Raw genomic sequence first — 15,266 nt, 5'->3', positions numbered from 1 at the left:
TCCAATCACTAACAACGAGTTAGCGCTCCAGAGCAATAGTGTTTAACGACCTCCGCTTTTCTGAGAACCTGTCACCAACACGCTCACAGGCATCACCAATGAGAAGTTGAGCTTCCACTCTTCTCTATCTAAAGAGCGTAGCGCTATCTTTATATCAGTTGTAACAACTGTTGGTCGTTGAAATTGTTTCAGGCCGGGCAGCGTGACCGTATGATCCTGTGGGTCATCATGTGGATAGTTCACCCTGGTCAGGGAACGTAGTCCAACATACGTGCCAGGACAGGTCGTGGTACAGGAAGATCATGATCTTCATAACCAATTGCAAAGCCTTGATCCTTGCCCCGGCTCCAACACCAGGTCGCATTCGTCGGCTAGCTTCTGGAAATGCGGCACGTATCTGCAGATGTTGGATATCTGAAATTCTCTCATTCTATCTAGTCCTTGAACAAGTTAATTTGCTTCACTATGGTTATAAATAGGCCGGTTGGTGCCACCATGGGTCGGTATCCTTCTTCATCTTTCTCATCATTGCAAGCAATCCCATACTTCTTCTTCGCTGTATCATAACTGCAGTCAATACTCAAGCCCTTTAAACCGTCTTACGTATCAATCCATCACTATGGGTAGGTTTTGTTCAACTTCAGCAGCCAATGAGATTCAAGCTACTAATCACATAACTTGAAGCTTGCGGTGTCTGTGGCAACGCTGTTCAGGGAACCTTCGCGTTCTGCAATAACTGTAAGTTTGCATCTTCTATCTGATCACAGGGTCACCTTCCCCATCACAGCTTGGCCCGGCTGCATAGATTGAGTCAGTGCCTTGACCAGAAGCATTACTGATATAACTTTAGGCAAATGTCTCATCACCAGATGCGAAAATGCCCGACAGGGTCCTTATTTCTGCCCCAACCGTAAGTACAAATCAGGCCGAAATTCTGAAAGACCAATACTCAATTCTTTCCCTTATTAGATACGTGCAAGAAATGTGGTGGACAGACTGAGAACGGTCAAGACTGTTGTTAAGAGCATGTAAGTTTCCCTGTCAAGATGTTCTTGCACCTATCTCTTCTCCAACCTACTGTCCCATTACGGCCGACTTTCGTACATGTCGAATAACGACTAGAGCCTCCTGCTAACGTATGAGGGACAGCCCTGTGACCAGCTCTAAGTTGCCAGTCTCTGGCATCTTACAGTCATGTGGTCGGCGCCTGCTTACAGGCTTAAATGCATGGGTCTGAATGGTGTGCTTAGCATTTGGACGCGTTATCGGTGTTGGGGAGCGTGGCGGTGTTTGGGAGTGCGCTTGGTGTTTGGGAGTGCGCTTGGTGTTGTAGAATGGAGTTGTTTCGAAGATGCGATTGTCGGGATATACTAGCTATAGTCGTTCATTTCTTTGTGTTGGTCGAGCGCCTTATTGAGGTAAAGCTATACCTTCAGTCATTACCGATAATAAATATATATATGGCCGATCCCTTTGGGGAATCCGTACAGACGATTATTTGGTGACTCCCAATGCATTGCGAAGTTGGGTAAATTCGGTAATAAAATTAACGCAAAGTGAAATAAGACGATATCGTGGCCGGGAATTTAACTCTAGTGTGCTACTCATAAGGACTATCCGATAAATGAAAATCCCGCGAAGCAAAAGAATTATTTTATGCTATTAATGAAATACAGCCCCATGATATCAAGACGCATTATCATTTATGATTTCCCCGAACTCCAGTATCACGTATCGTTGCTTCAATACGAGACTCAGTTTCGTGCCGATATCACCCTTACTCTCTTTACTCTTCTTCCTCCTCCTCCAACAAGTTATACCACTCAGGGATGTCTTTGACAAGGCCCCACATGTACTTTTCCAATTTGGTGGCACACTTGGAATAGACAGTCGTTGCGTCATTGTATTTGCGACAATTGCTGAAGATCAACTTGAGATCACTGACAAGATCCTTTGGGGTTGCATAATAATCATGCTCCAATCTTTCCAGCATCGTCGACAAGTCCATTGGTGATGTAATGACGTTGTAGTAGTCGGGAACATCGTCCTTATTGACTGGGTTGAGGAAAGGCCATGCTTGTTTGTGGTTTTGAACTTGATATAAAAACCGCCTCATCTCGTTGAAATGAGGTCCGTGGCGCGGTTGCCTTGATAACTCGTCCATGTCTGGGGACCAGCCAGTTGCCCGAATAGCAGGAATAGAAAGCGGGTCGATTGGGGTGATAACACCATTAGCCCATTGTTGTGGAGGCCGATGCACGACATGACTCTTGCTTAGAGGTCGAATCTTGGCGAGGACTGTCTCCTTCTGCTTAAGAAGCATGCGACCAACTTCGAGATAACGTATTCGAGGCAACATAGAGCATTGCATCAGCGTTCCTCCCTCATAATCTTTAATATACCCCATCCAAATAGACTTCTCGAGAGTAATCTCTTTTGTGAAACCTTGCTTTTGGAAATATCCAGTGGCATAGTTATCAGCATAGGTAAGGAAATGCATTACCGGGGAAGTGGCTTTAACATAGTCCTTTAAATGAGCCATAAGGTGCGCGCCATAACCTTTCACTTGTTGATCTGATGAGACAGCACAAAAGACAATCTCGGCGAATCTGCGGGCTCGAAATTCTCGAAATGATATACCGCCGATAACCTCTAATGGTTTCTTAACAATTGCGATAGACAGATGATTTCGATCGTAAACAAGGCGTGCGATGTAGTCCTTTGGCATTTTCGGAAGTTGCTTCTGGAAAAGACATTTGAGGCCGGTAAGGATAATCATGCTCTCTCTGGCGCCATCATTGTTGACAACTCGAAATTCAATATCGCCGTTTCGCTCCTCAAGAACAGCGGGCTTTGAAGAGTCAGGGCATCAATTCATCCATCCAGGCATTAGCTAAACCAACCTTGTCCGGGAAAGGGATTCTCGCGACTGTATCCTGAGGTCGCGCATCAGTCTCCATGGAGTCATCATCATTCGAGGTCTTGATTCTTTTCGCACTTGATGCGGTCTCTAGTTCTTCAGAAGCCGGGCGCTTGGCGGCGAAGAGATTCGGCACGTCCTCGGACGGCGCAGCTTGCGACTCTTCGACATCCATCTGTAGTCAAGATCGGGGAGACTAGATCGCGATGGGAGGTGATGCATACGCAGGAGTTCGAACAATAGGCCGACTCGACGCGTAAAGTTGGGCGGGGCGATGGACCGGGACGCTAGAACCTTTGTCCGGCCGACAGACCCTCTCAGCTCCCATCAGCTGACCTGTCATGTGATACATCCGCCTCCATTATCACTCAGAAAAGCTTTCCATTTCCTACCTGTCCCTTTGAACCATTTAATAGCTCCAACAACAAGCTGAACGACTTCGGTGTAGGAGTTCCATATCTTCACACCTATTTCATTGACGAAGTTCCATCAACTTCGAGCTTTGACCACAGATAGTATAGAGCTGCATAATTGCGATCAAGTGTTCCGAAAATAATCTCACATGAGACTGAATCAAGTGGCTTGTCAGTTAGATTTCGTCCTTTTAGCTATAACCTATTGCCGATGTCCAAGCTCTATAACTTCTTTGGTCAAAATATCTCATGACTTGTGATCCGGAGCTTGGACGTGGGTTTGATGATTGTTTGTACCAATACGGCCTGCTAAATTCCAAAGTACAGTCCACAGAGAATGTATTGGTGCAGATAAAGCTCTCGCTTTTCATTACAATAGTTGAAGTACATTCCTTGCCGATCTGATCCAAGTCTCGCTGACTTCCCATTGACAATCAATTCTATTGGTGAAGGAGGTAACAGGTATAAGACTTTGTTGTGTAAAAAACTTCATCCTGAAAATCTGGGCTTTGTGGCAAGGCGTGGAGAGTATTAACAGGCCAGTCCCTGGCACAGGAACCTTCCAGATCATATCTGACGTCTATAGTCATGTGATACATGAACTCAAGGGCCTTATCACCGATGTCTCGCTCGCTAGTGTGAAAATGGAAGCAACATCTAAATCGATCGGACAACGAAAGTTACACTACAGGCCATCAGGAGAGGTAGTGGTCCAGACATCAAGGCCATCAATCTTGAACTAAATGTGAATTGCAGCTTTTATGGCGATTCACTTGGCACTTCTAATGAGACACCTGATTCGACGAACTTGGAAAGGTTCCGAAGGATAAATTGGAGGAAGCGAAAAAAACCGTGCTGAGGTTGGTAGAAAACCATATCTTTCAGGTTACGAATGCGCATGATACGTCTCAAAAGTTGTCTAAAGCGTTGGACAGATGGGGGGCATATCATTTGCCTGTAGGATTCTCGACATGAATGATCCCATTTCTAGCAATCATGGAACTTGTGGATCGGGGCGGCAACAGCATGGGGAAAGATAAGTCTGCCTAAAGCTCAGGCACTCATAAAGTACGTAGATATCCAGTTGCACAAAGCCTAGTCACATTAATGACTGGGTACGGAACAATAAGACTCAGAAGCTTTATTTCAATTTGTAGTCATTTATCCTATCCAAGACTTATCCCAGGCCAACCATGTCCAGATCATTATTATTGTGCCTGTGCTATCCTTTCCAAGCCCTTCCATTCTAAGGTATCATGAGTGTATTTACTCGTACAGCAATCTAGTTAAATCACCATCTGCGAACAATAGCGCGACGTCCAGGATATGTTGGCACCACTGTTACGTTCTTACCCGACACCCCACCAGAGGGTAGAAGAACAGGGATGTCGGGATGCTGTAGGGCTTCCGCTTCAGCGATGGGCATCTCGCCTGCGCCTTCATGGGGTTCAGCTGGCTGAGGTGCAGCGGGATGCTCAGCTGCAGGAGCCTCGTGCGCCATAGTCGCTATTGGAGCAGCGGGATGTTCGGCCGCGGGTGCTTCGTGGCCCATTGTCGCAACTGGTGCTGCTGGGTGCTCTACGACAACGGGCGTCTCATGAGCTGGTGCTGCTGGGGCAGCTGGATGTTCGACGGCAACTGGTGTTTCGTGAGCTGGAGGCGCGGCGGGATGCTCAGCTACAACGGTCTCGTGAGGCGCTGCAACCTCTTCTGCTGGTGTGTGTTCAGGCACCTCCACGACAACTGTCTCGTGCGGTGGTGCCTCATGGGCTGGTGCCTCATGCTCGGGCTGTTCAATAACCACGACGGGATGTTCTTGGGGAGCTTCGACGGGATGAGAGGTAGGTTGAGCAGCGACGTGTTCAGTAACTGTCTGGATGACAGTAACATGCACTGGCTTCTCGACCTCGACAGTGTGAACAACCTCAACAGGCTTCTCAACTTCAACAGTGTGTATCTGCTGAACAGGCTTCTCGACGACTTGAGTGTGCACCACTGTGACGGGTACCTCAACGTTGACGGGCTTTTCGACTTCGACTACTGAAGTATGGACAACTGTGTTCTCAACCACGGATGTATGGATGACAGTCACGGGCTTCTCAACGGGTACCTCAACAGGTTGGGTGTGAATAACTGTGACTGGTACCTGGACTGGGACCTCGACTGGCTGAGTGTGGATAACTGTGACGAGCTTCTCGACCTCGACTGGCTGTGTATGGATGACGGTAACAGGCTGTTCAACTGTCTGGTGCACGACAGAAGTCTCAACTACTGTTACAGGTTTCTCAACCTCGACTGGTACAGTATGAACGACAGTGACTGGCTGCTCAATGGTCTGATGAACAACTGAGGTCTCAACCACTGTAACAGGCTTCTCCACTTCGACTGGTTGGGTATGGATGACTGTAACGGGCTGCTCGATGGTTTGGTGTACGACTGATGTCTCGACAACTGTAACGGGTTGTTCAATCGTTTGGTGGACAGTCTCGACAACTGTGACTGGCTTTTCGACCTCGACTTCGACGGGCTGGGTGTGAATGACTGTAACAGGCAGCTCAACTGTTTGGTGAACAACAGAAGTCTCAACCACAGTAACGGGTTGCTCGATCGTTTGGTGAACTGTCTCGATGACCGTAACGGGCTTCTCGACTTCTTGGTGGACGATCGAAGTCTCGATAACTGTAACTGGTTTCTCAACTGGAACATGCTGAACCTCCGTTACAGTCGCATGCACCGTCTCGGTCTGGTGCACAACCTCGGTCACATGAACAGTCTCGTGGACAGTCTCATGAACAACCTCCCCAGGTATCGTCACGTGCACCGTCTCATGGACCGTCTCATGAACAGTGACCGGCTCGCATGCCACAGGCGCAGCCTCCTCGGCAGGAGGATTTCTTCGAAAGAACGACGGAGAAGCAGTCGCCAGACCAGCAAAGGCGGAAGCAGAAATGATTGTTGAAAAGTGCATGGCAGGCCACTTCAACCCTGGACAAGCAGTATTAAGGATAAGCGATTAGGAAGGAAAGTCGACTCGGCGATACCAGATCGCGTGGTTGATATGATAAATGAACGGCAGGTTAATAAATTAAGAAGAAACAAACGACAAAAAAGAATCGAATGGGAAGTGACGATCACAAAACACGCTCCAGGCGGAAATAGAGCGAAAAGAAAGAATGTGTAAAGAGAGAGGGAGAGGGATGAAAAAGGCTAAAAGCGCGGGAAAAGGCGAGGTTTTTCTTCGTCTTGGCCATGATGTTTTGGCGTCGCACTCCATCCAGGGAACATGAGACGTGGCTACCCTTCGGCCGGTGTTGAATCCGCCCCAAAATGTCATGATTTTTGTTTTTCTCGCGCCTTCGTTCCCAGCTCGGAAAGTTGGCTCGCCGCAGGGAGTCGTGTTTGGAGGAGGCATCTTGGCGATGTGCACTTGTCTCGGCATTGATTCAGCTGCTCTCCCCTGCTGATATCAAAGCACAATAGAGTTGGGTTAAGCTTAAGAGGCATAACGTTAAGTCAGATAACCTTACATAGAGTCTTGAACCCCTGTTTGAAACCGTCGCATTGGCGGGCTTGGCGACCTCCTGGCCGATGTTTCCCTGCAGCGGAAGGCCTTGGTCCCGGCCTTGGAGACCCCGTTTCTCGGTTTCAGCCTTGTTACCAGATTTTATGTACGAGATTGAGGAGAAGTGACTGATGTTATACGAACTTGGGATGAGTTGGCGCCTTCACCAGCGTTTTGGGTTATCTGTCAAGGTCTCATCTTGACTATCCTGAAACAAAACCCCGCCAAGTCTTGTATCACGGGTCTTGCGGCACGAGTATCGTCAATTGACGTAAGATAAATAGTCTTGGGAGTTCCTTGCGAACCATATTTCTTTTTTTCTGGTGAACTGTTCGTAAACTGTAGTTCTTGCGAGGCCTTGACAGGTAGGTTGCCTCGCTTGTTATCTTATCTCGCCATGTTATCTTATCTGGAGAGCTCGCAGGCTAAGGTATTCTTGGCAATGAAATGCGGCTGAGAAGCATGGCATTCCAGCCCCAGCATCCGTAAAATACTTACTTGCGATAATTAGTTGTCCGTAATCCTTCGTACTAAGTAGTAATCATCATCAATCGCCAGTGTTTGACAGCGGTCCGGGACTCCACCGTGCGATTCCTCTGTACCCATCCCTGGACGGACTAATATCTCGTAAACAATCACGACGCGTTGTCAGTATGAATTGTCTTGAATCATTGGCGCAGACGCCATCTGATCGATTAAGCCGCCTCTCTGGAATTCCTCTTGACATCATCCTCCAACATCTCGATCTTGCATCATTCACCCACTTACGTCTCACTTCACGCCAGCTGTCCACCAACACCATCCACTCTCGTTTCTTCAGATCCGCCAAGACCGATCTATCTCTTGACAGCTTGCACTCTCTCCGAGATAGAGCTTACCATCCCCAACTGGGACCCGTGCTCCGAGAGCTCACTGTGGTTGCAACGCTCTTTGATAGCCAGCCAGCCGAAGCTACTGTCCAGACAAGAAAGAAATGGTCTGGATTCGACAAGGACGAATTGAGGCGTGATACGGAGAATTATCGCCAACGCGTTGAGAATCTGCGCGAGAGAAACGTAGCTTGTACGGATGAAGAAGTACAAGAGGCGCAGCGAGATCTGGAATGGATAAACACAAGAATTGAACAAGAGACAAGTACGGATGTCGGCCAGGTTACTGACTTGCTGTCAAGCATCTTTGAAAATGCTACAAATCTTCGAGCTATCAGTTTAGACGCCTGTATCATCGCAGGTCGCACCAAGACCTGCAGACCAGCTGAGCATTACAAATGGTACCGATTCGCCCACCAGAACTCAAGTTGGCCCTCAATCTGGACAGCAGCATCTCAAACCTTCCGCATCGTCACTTCAGCGATATCCCACAGCAGGATCCAGCTTGAAAAGCTCCAGATCTTTCGCGACACACCGCTATGCAGTGTACAAATGAGACATGTCGACGACCAATTGAGAACGCTAGGCTCGGAAGGCTTTAGAGATGCTTGCAAAAACATCAAATCTTTCGGACTAAGTTTTTCAACGTATGCACTCATTGAAACACCGCCTATTCAAGGAGAGTGTCTTTTTCGTCATGCTTTTGCTGCGGAGTTTCGTTACAGGCTTGGTCAACATCTTGAGTCTGGAGTGGAGGATTTCACTGGCGCAGCAACAATTCTTGGGTATATGCCCAATATCACATCCCTGGACCTTCATCTCCATCATTTGGATAATCTCCTTCTTCCAGAATACACCAGAACTTTCGCTCATATCAGCCACAACATTAGACTCGGCTGTCTGAGGGACCTTTCTCTGCGCGGGCTTCCCCTGCGGCCAGATGATATTGTTCTCTTCTTAACAAACCACCCCACTATCAAAAAGCTGTCTCTTGATGGCATACTGCTAGTGGGCGGACCATGGTCATCCGTCTTTTCATGCATCGAAACCATGCCAGCATTAGAAAGCCTCCACCTCAGGTCCCTCAGCACGGAGTACCACCATATAACCAATCTGGATCCAGTGGAACGCACCCTTGAAGTCGACCTACAAGATAAAGAGAAGTGGGTTGCTTGTGGAGATGGACACATCTTACAAACACGAGATATGTGCAGGGAGGAGATTCGGCAAGGGCTGAATTTTAGACCCCAGCCGGGACCTCGAAACATTTGGCGAGACGATACGCTGGCATACTTTGACCGTATTCAGTATGAGTATGGACCCCCTTCGCGTATATGGGAGTGGGATCCGTTGAATGAAGATATGTAGACGCGTTGTTGATCTAGTATGGGGAGAAAGACTTACCCTAGGTAGATATTAAATTATCTATTCTTTAATCGGGACCAAGGTATGCTTTTCAGGAACAGTAGAAGGACTAGTTCTAGGATTGCTTAGTAGTAACTTTATTAAATAGGATACATTTATGGAGTATAATATCTTATTCTATCGATGCTACTCATTTTTCTTCGTCTGTCAAACTAACTGGGTTATTATTGAGAAGCTATAAACGACTCCTAAGAACTGCCATCGACAGTCAGAAATGCTTACTAGCAGTCAAATTTAAACCTCAGATGTAACCCAGGGTTTATCTAAACTTATCAAGAATCATCATGGGCCAGTATATCTCGTTTGACTCGAAATTGAAACTATTTTGTGTCGTTGTCAAGCAGGTCCGGATATTGCGACGGGAATGCGGTAACCAGGGTGATGATTTTGAGTTTGTTGAGTAAGACGCGTTTCAGACACTCACAGTGGGAACACGATTCACTAACGGTGCGATTCTCAATGCCGTGCAATACATTAGATCACGATCAAATCGGCAATTAAGTATAGTCAATCAATGTACATTGTTCAAGGAATGTCTATGGTCTAAGTCTAAGTCTACTTTCTAATCGTATCTCGTCAAAGACGACCGGTCGCACCCAATCGACACAGGTGCATCGCCCTCCATTAACATAAGGATCGTTTCGTTATTATTCGCGTTGGATCGTTCGTCATATGCTACCGGTAGCAGCGCGGTCTGTTTTCTTCTTCTCTTTCTTTACTGGCGGGTGTTGATTGGAATTCGAGTCTCATTGGAATCTAACATCTATGCCTTAGCTCCTGTAATATTACAAATCTTAGTCAAACAAGTGTTCTTGCGCTGTCCACGAATGGTGTCCAGTTCCGATTTTACTCAGTCCTGGGTCGCTTCCGGGACTCACCATTCTCTCCCTGCTCATTGAAGTACTCCAGGCTTCCCTTGGGGTCAGCCTTCATGGTCTTTCCACCCTCCTGCCATCCGGCAGGGCACACCTCGCCGTACTCGTCGGTGAACTGGAAGGCCTTGACGAGGCGGATCGTCTCCTCAACGTCGCGGCCGACGGGGAGGTCGTTGACGGTGATCTGGCGGAGGACGCCCTTGGGGTCGATGATGAAGAGGCCGCGGAGCGCGATACCCTCGTCCTCGATGAGCACGCCGTAGCTGCGAGAGATCTTGGTGGACTTGTCGGCGATGAGGGGGAGCTCCAGGTCGGGGCCCAGACCGCCCTGCTTGCGGGGCTTCTCAACCCACGCGAGGTGGGTGAAGTGGGAGTCGGTGGAAACGCCGAGAACGGTGGTGTTGATCTCGCGGAAGCGGTCGAGAGCGTTGTTGTACTGGATGATCTCGGTAGGGCAGACGAAGGTGAAGTCCATGGGGTAGAAGAGAAGAACGACCCTACAGAATCTCAGTCAGTATATCCGTCCATCCAGGTTCTCAGGGGAGGGGAGCGTGAAATCGTACCATTGTCCCTTGAAGTCAGAGAGCTTGATGTCTCTGAACTCACCTCCAGGGAAGAGGGTAGTAGCCGAGAAGTCGGGAGCAGGGCGCTGAACAAAAGCTGAAGACATTGTGAAGATTGGTTTTCGTGATATCGATTGAAGGAATCTAGAAGGACGAAAAGAAGGGGAGGGAGAAAAGGTTTAAAAACGAGAAGCTTCGACGGAACGCGACTAAAGGAAACGGAACGGCTCAGGAAAAAGCAATCAGTTGTGGAGCCCGCGTTATCAGGGGCCGGGCCCGGTCATGGAACAAGGTGGAAATCATCAAATTTTAGCGCCATATTAGCTGATGCCGTGATAAACATCGGTGTTCACGGCTGAGCAAGTTAAAGTAAAAAGTAAATTTATGTAATTAGTGCTATTGACTCACGGAATTCTTAGTGGCACTTCTGATGGCGGTGACGCAAATGTGGACTGACTTATCTCTAGACGGTGTGAATGCCGAACAACGCGTTCCAGAAGAGAGAAAAACACGTGCGGTGCCTGCGGCGTCTGCGGAGACGGTGCAATTTGATTCCAAACCCGCAGCGCCAATCAGCGCTTATCAATCGTCTCCATTTATATCCGGCCCGGCTTCGGAGTAGCTCGGTTCGGAAAACCGAGCTCACCCTACACCAATGTTATCAGCACACATCTTATCAGTTGCGACATCGCTGTAACTCTTTGGAATCTAATGTTGATCATGATTGTTTAATTATTAATCTGATGAAAAGAAAAAGTCTAATGTTTTACTCCATTGCTAGTTTTTGTACTGTTTGTGGCGAGAAGATTGGCTTCGTGGATTATCTCTGACATGTCGTCCAGCGCTAACTGCGGACTCAGTGCGCAAATCCTCAAGGCTACTTTTCCTCGAACCTTGGTAGTCAAGATGCCAGCCTTGTTACTCGAGATGAGACTCTTTGAGATATCAGTGTTGATAATCTCAAGCTCATCTTCTGTTAGGCCCTCAGGCGCATAACGGAATGTTATGACGCCCAAGCTAGCAGCGCTGACAATCTCCCAGTCAGGTAGTTTTCTCAACTCCTCCTCCGCCCGCTCAGCAAGATCGAATCCATGATCAATCATCTCCCCAATCCTCTCGACACCAATGACCCTGAGTGTAAACCACAACTTCATAGCCCGCGATGCAGGTCTAGTAAGTTCCATGCTGTAGTTCCAAAAGTTTGGAATATCCTCATCTTCAATCGCTACGCCATCACGCAGATAATCTCCCTCGTTCGCAAAGCTTCGGACCAGATTCGCCTTGTCCTTTACCAGGAGAAGACTGCAGCTGTAGGTTTGGAAGAGCCACTTGTGCGCATCCCATGACATGCTGTCGGCGTACTTGAGCCCGTCGACTGTCTCGTGGCGTGTCGCGGATAGAGTTGCTGAAGCCCCGTACGCGCCATCGACGTGCAGCCAGATCTGCTCCCTTTTACATATCTCTGCGATTTCGGGTAGAGGATCGATGGCGCCCGTGTTTGTTGTTCCACAAGTCCCAACCACCAAAAATGGCACAAGACCTTGTTTGCGATCTTGCTGAATTGTTTTGGCCAAAAGAGCCGGGTCAAGTCTAAAGTCTTCATTTGCAGGCAGTCGTCGGAGCTGCTCTTTATCGAACCCTAGCATCCTCATAGCTTTCGCAACAGAATAATGCGTCTGGTCCGAGAGATAGGCCACGGCCTTGCCCGTTTCACCATGTGGCACAAAACGATCTCGCGCAAGCACAATCCCCATCAGATTCGCCATTGAACCACCAGAGACACAGATCCCCCCTGCACTCGCGGGAAACCCAACCCTCCCAGCCAACCACTCAATCAACGTCTTCTCAATAACAACAGGTCCTGAGGCCTGAAGCTTCGAAGCACCGAGCGCATTAAATGCACTGGCTACTATGTCGCCTAGCCAAGCCACGGGCGATGTAGGCGAGGGTATGAAGCCCATGAAGCGAGGATGGTTGACGCGCATGCGATGATCGAATGCGGTGAAGGCTTCTTGGAGGACTTGGTCGATTGAGTGAGCTTGACCTGGTGTTCCTATTTTTTGGAGGTAGGGAACGTCTGAGGGTTGTGCGACTTTGATAATGGGGTCGTTTTTGACATCTTGCGTTGTTGATGCTAAACGTGGGGTTATGGATTGGAGAGCTGAGCATACCGCTTCTAGCTCGCCGCTGTGATAAAGAGAACCCATGTTGTAAACTGCGAAATTGGCTGTTTGTGTTTTCAATTCTTGATGTCACCACGGCCATCTTAAATATCTACATCCATAACGTCTCCATTCTTTGGATTCGCATATATCTCCATCAACCAATATTACCCTCGCGCCCTCTATGTCCAGATCAGTGGGGCTATTCATTCAACTTGGCATGTCAATCGTGCGCCTTTCGATGAAATTGTAGATCCCGTCAGCATTTGGCAAATGCTTAGCTGTCATAGGCTGTGAAACTTGAAACTAGCGACGTTGGATTATCTGACGAGACCCGTCTTGCCGTTTTGGGCAATTTTTGGAGAGGTTCGGATATCCGAGATCTGCTGATGGAGTGATTTCTAAGCGGGGATGGATTATGGATGTTACTTGATGGAATGGCGAAGTGGCGAGGGTGTCGTTAGCGAGGACGATACGTTGGAGCTGGTTTTGTTGCATATGTATTATGGTGATGATGACAATCTCAAGGCGTATGGTGGGTCTTTTTCGAAGTATCACATTGGCATCGCACTAAGCACAAACGTTGCCCAGACCGAAGCACTGAGTGGTTATTGAAAGGGCTTAATAGAGGAATGAGTAAGTTTCAAAAGCTGTTCATTGGACTCTACTTGGTAACGAGAGAACGCCAATCTCGACATCGTGTTGGTTAACCACTATGTTTTGATTGGTTCAGAGTCCTCAGGTATCTATCAGGCTGAAACTTCACCTCTCGTCTTTCTTGTCCTCCAAGACACAACAGGCGCCCCTGGAAGCCATCCTAACGAGTAATAAATCCGCTTCTTCCACCACTTATGTCTAAATGTCACCCAAGCTGAGATATGTCCGCATGGACATGGACGATCCCGCGTGAGAGAGAAATGATACTGAACTGGAGCAATGGGAGCGATCTTGAAACAAAGCCACTATCTATCGCGAAATCGCAAACTTCATCCTTGAGCATCGCCCCGGTAAGGCCGTGGAGCTGCATAGAATCATGAAGGGAGGCTATAATGTCTTCTATCGATTGGAGTATAAGGATGGTACCTCTGCCGCTGTCAGAATTCCTAGTCCAGGTATGCATAGCCATCCGACGAAGGCAGCCAGAGAAAGCTAACAGGTGACAAAAGCAACCAAGTTCCCGGACGAAAAGGTTCGCTATGAAGTCGCAACAATGAGATATGTCGCGGCCAACACCACTATTCCAGTACCCAAGATATACCACTGGGGAACGGCAGAAGAAAACCCATTGGGACTTTGACCGTTTATGATAATGGAATACCTTGAGCCTGACAAAGCTTCGTCTCACGCCCTTAATGATCGAACACTGGCCCCGACGGACTCCCATCCAATCGACCCCAACATCAGCATCGAGAAGCTTCAGTTTCTATACCGCCAAATGGCAACATCCTTCTCCAACTCTCAACACTCTCTTTCAGAAGAAGTGGTTCCCTGGTTGAAGATACAGAGGGAGATATAGTTGTATCTGGAAGGCCACTTATGCAGAACATGAACTCCATCCTTGATCTCACCGGCTCACCGGCAAGTCCGCTACCTAACAAAGATCAAACTTTCACCACATCAACTGAGTGGTATTTAGCCATGGCTGAAATGAACCTGATACAGCTGGCCTTTCAGCAAAACAATGCTGTTGAAGATGAGGATGATGTTCGCGATAAGTACGTACGTGGCTTGTCAGTTGTTTCGGAACCTCGCCTCAGAAGGACGCCTGGAAGCCAAATCTAGAAAAAACGGCGGAACCGGCTTCCGGCTCTTCTTAGAGGATTCGCGACCCTCAAGCGTCTTGGTCGGCAAGGACCTCAAAGTCGTCGGCGTTATCGACTGGGAATTTGTTTATGCAGCTCCGTCAGAGTTCTCCTTCGATCCTCCCTGGTGGTTTTCTTGAAATACCCAGAGTACTGGCCAGGTGGATATGAAGAGTGAATAGAGCATACGAGCCACGCTTCAAAAGCCTTATTTCTGTCCTTCAGCACAAGGAGAAAAAGTTTTGATTAGGGGGAAATATCGAAGAAGGTCTGAAAAACCTATAAGTCTCTGAAAACGAGACTTTCTCACTTTCACAGCAGATACAAGAGAGCTAGGAAAGTAAGAGGTAAGCTAATTAGGTATCCTGAGATAAAACCAAACCCATATATAATATGCTAATATATGCCGCTTTTATGGCACCTCTTAGCCCTCTATTAGCCCTCTATTAGCCTTTCTATTAGCCTGTATTTAAGCTACTTATTTTAGCTTTTAGTCTTACAAATAGTACTAGAACCTTAAATATTACTATACTTAATTAGCCTCTAGAGATATCTAAAAGTAAAGGAATATACTTACCTATCTCTCCCTTACCTTATAAAATATTTACTGCAACCTAACTGATTATATATACTTAAGTATTAGTAAAATTTACTTTTAAACTATTATTAACAACA

General features: G+C 47.7%; 8 protein-coding genes across 8 annotated transcripts; 4 read left to right on the top strand and 4 right to left on the bottom strand.

Moving 5' to 3' along the window:
* Positions 1-619: 619 nt before the first annotated feature.
* Positions 620-1,237, top strand: FPRO_14616 (uncharacterized protein; the record flags this gene model as incomplete). Its single annotated transcript, XM_031219662.1, has 5 exons — positions 620-623; positions 685-738; positions 870-910; positions 970-1,028; positions 1,150-1,237. The coding sequence occupies 5 exons, from the start codon at positions 620-622 to the stop codon at positions 1,235-1,237; spliced, it is 246 nt and encodes an 81-aa protein (XP_031085398.1).
* A 549-nt stretch (positions 1,238-1,786) lies between these two features.
* Positions 1,787-3,095, bottom strand: FPRO_14615 (putative histone acetyltransferase GCN5; the record flags this gene model as incomplete). Its single annotated transcript, XM_031219661.1, has 2 exons — positions 1,787-2,851; positions 2,904-3,095. 2 exons carry the CDS (start codon positions 3,093-3,095, stop codon positions 1,787-1,789), a joined length of 1,257 nt encoding a protein of 418 aa, XP_031085397.1.
* A 1,529-nt stretch (positions 3,096-4,624) lies between these two features.
* On the bottom strand, positions 4,625-6,301 carry FPRO_14614 (uncharacterized protein; the record flags this gene model as incomplete). Its single annotated transcript, XM_031219660.1, has 1 exon — positions 4,625-6,301. The coding sequence occupies one exon, from the start codon at positions 6,299-6,301 to the stop codon at positions 4,625-4,627; it is 1,677 nt and encodes a 558-aa protein (XP_031085396.1).
* Positions 6,302-7,548: 1,247 nt separating this feature from the next.
* Positions 7,549-9,132, top strand: FPRO_14613 (uncharacterized protein; the record flags this gene model as incomplete). Its single annotated transcript, XM_031219658.1, has 1 exon — positions 7,549-9,132. The coding sequence occupies one exon, from the start codon at positions 7,549-7,551 to the stop codon at positions 9,130-9,132; it is 1,584 nt and encodes a 527-aa protein (XP_031085395.1).
* An 820-nt stretch (positions 9,133-9,952) lies between these two features.
* Positions 9,953-10,734, bottom strand: FPRO_14612 (putative thiol-specific antioxidant; the record flags this gene model as incomplete). Its single annotated transcript, XM_031219657.1, has 3 exons — positions 9,953-9,966; positions 10,068-10,561; positions 10,628-10,734. 3 exons carry the CDS (start codon positions 10,732-10,734, stop codon positions 9,953-9,955), a joined length of 615 nt encoding a protein of 204 aa, XP_031085394.1.
* Positions 10,735-11,385: 651 nt separating this feature from the next.
* Positions 11,386-12,834, bottom strand: FPRO_14611 (uncharacterized protein; the record flags this gene model as incomplete). Its single annotated transcript, XM_031219656.1, has 1 exon — positions 11,386-12,834. One exon carries the CDS (start codon positions 12,832-12,834, stop codon positions 11,386-11,388), a length of 1,449 nt encoding a protein of 482 aa, XP_031085393.1.
* Positions 12,835-13,822: 988 nt separating this feature from the next.
* On the top strand, positions 13,823-14,086 carry FPRO_14610 (uncharacterized protein; the record flags this gene model as incomplete). Its single annotated transcript, XM_031219655.1, has 2 exons — positions 13,823-13,901; positions 13,956-14,086. 2 exons carry the CDS (start codon positions 13,823-13,825, stop codon positions 14,084-14,086), a joined length of 210 nt encoding a protein of 69 aa, XP_031085392.1.
* A 341-nt stretch (positions 14,087-14,427) lies between these two features.
* Positions 14,428-14,731, top strand: FPRO_14609 (uncharacterized protein; the record flags this gene model as incomplete). Its single annotated transcript, XM_031219654.1, has 2 exons — positions 14,428-14,504; positions 14,572-14,731. 2 exons carry the CDS (start codon positions 14,428-14,430, stop codon positions 14,729-14,731), a joined length of 237 nt encoding a protein of 78 aa, XP_031085391.1.
* Between the last annotated feature and the right edge of the window lie 535 nt (positions 14,732-15,266).

Source organism: Fusarium proliferatum (assembly GCF_900067095.1).
Source record: "Fusarium proliferatum ET1 genome assembly, contig: FPRO_scaffold008, whole genome shotgun sequence".
NCBI lineage: Eukaryota > Fungi > Ascomycota > Sordariomycetes > Hypocreales > Nectriaceae > Fusarium > Fusarium proliferatum.
The sequence above is the reverse complement of the archived record's forward strand: the minus strand, read 5'-3'. Positions and strand labels throughout refer to the sequence as shown.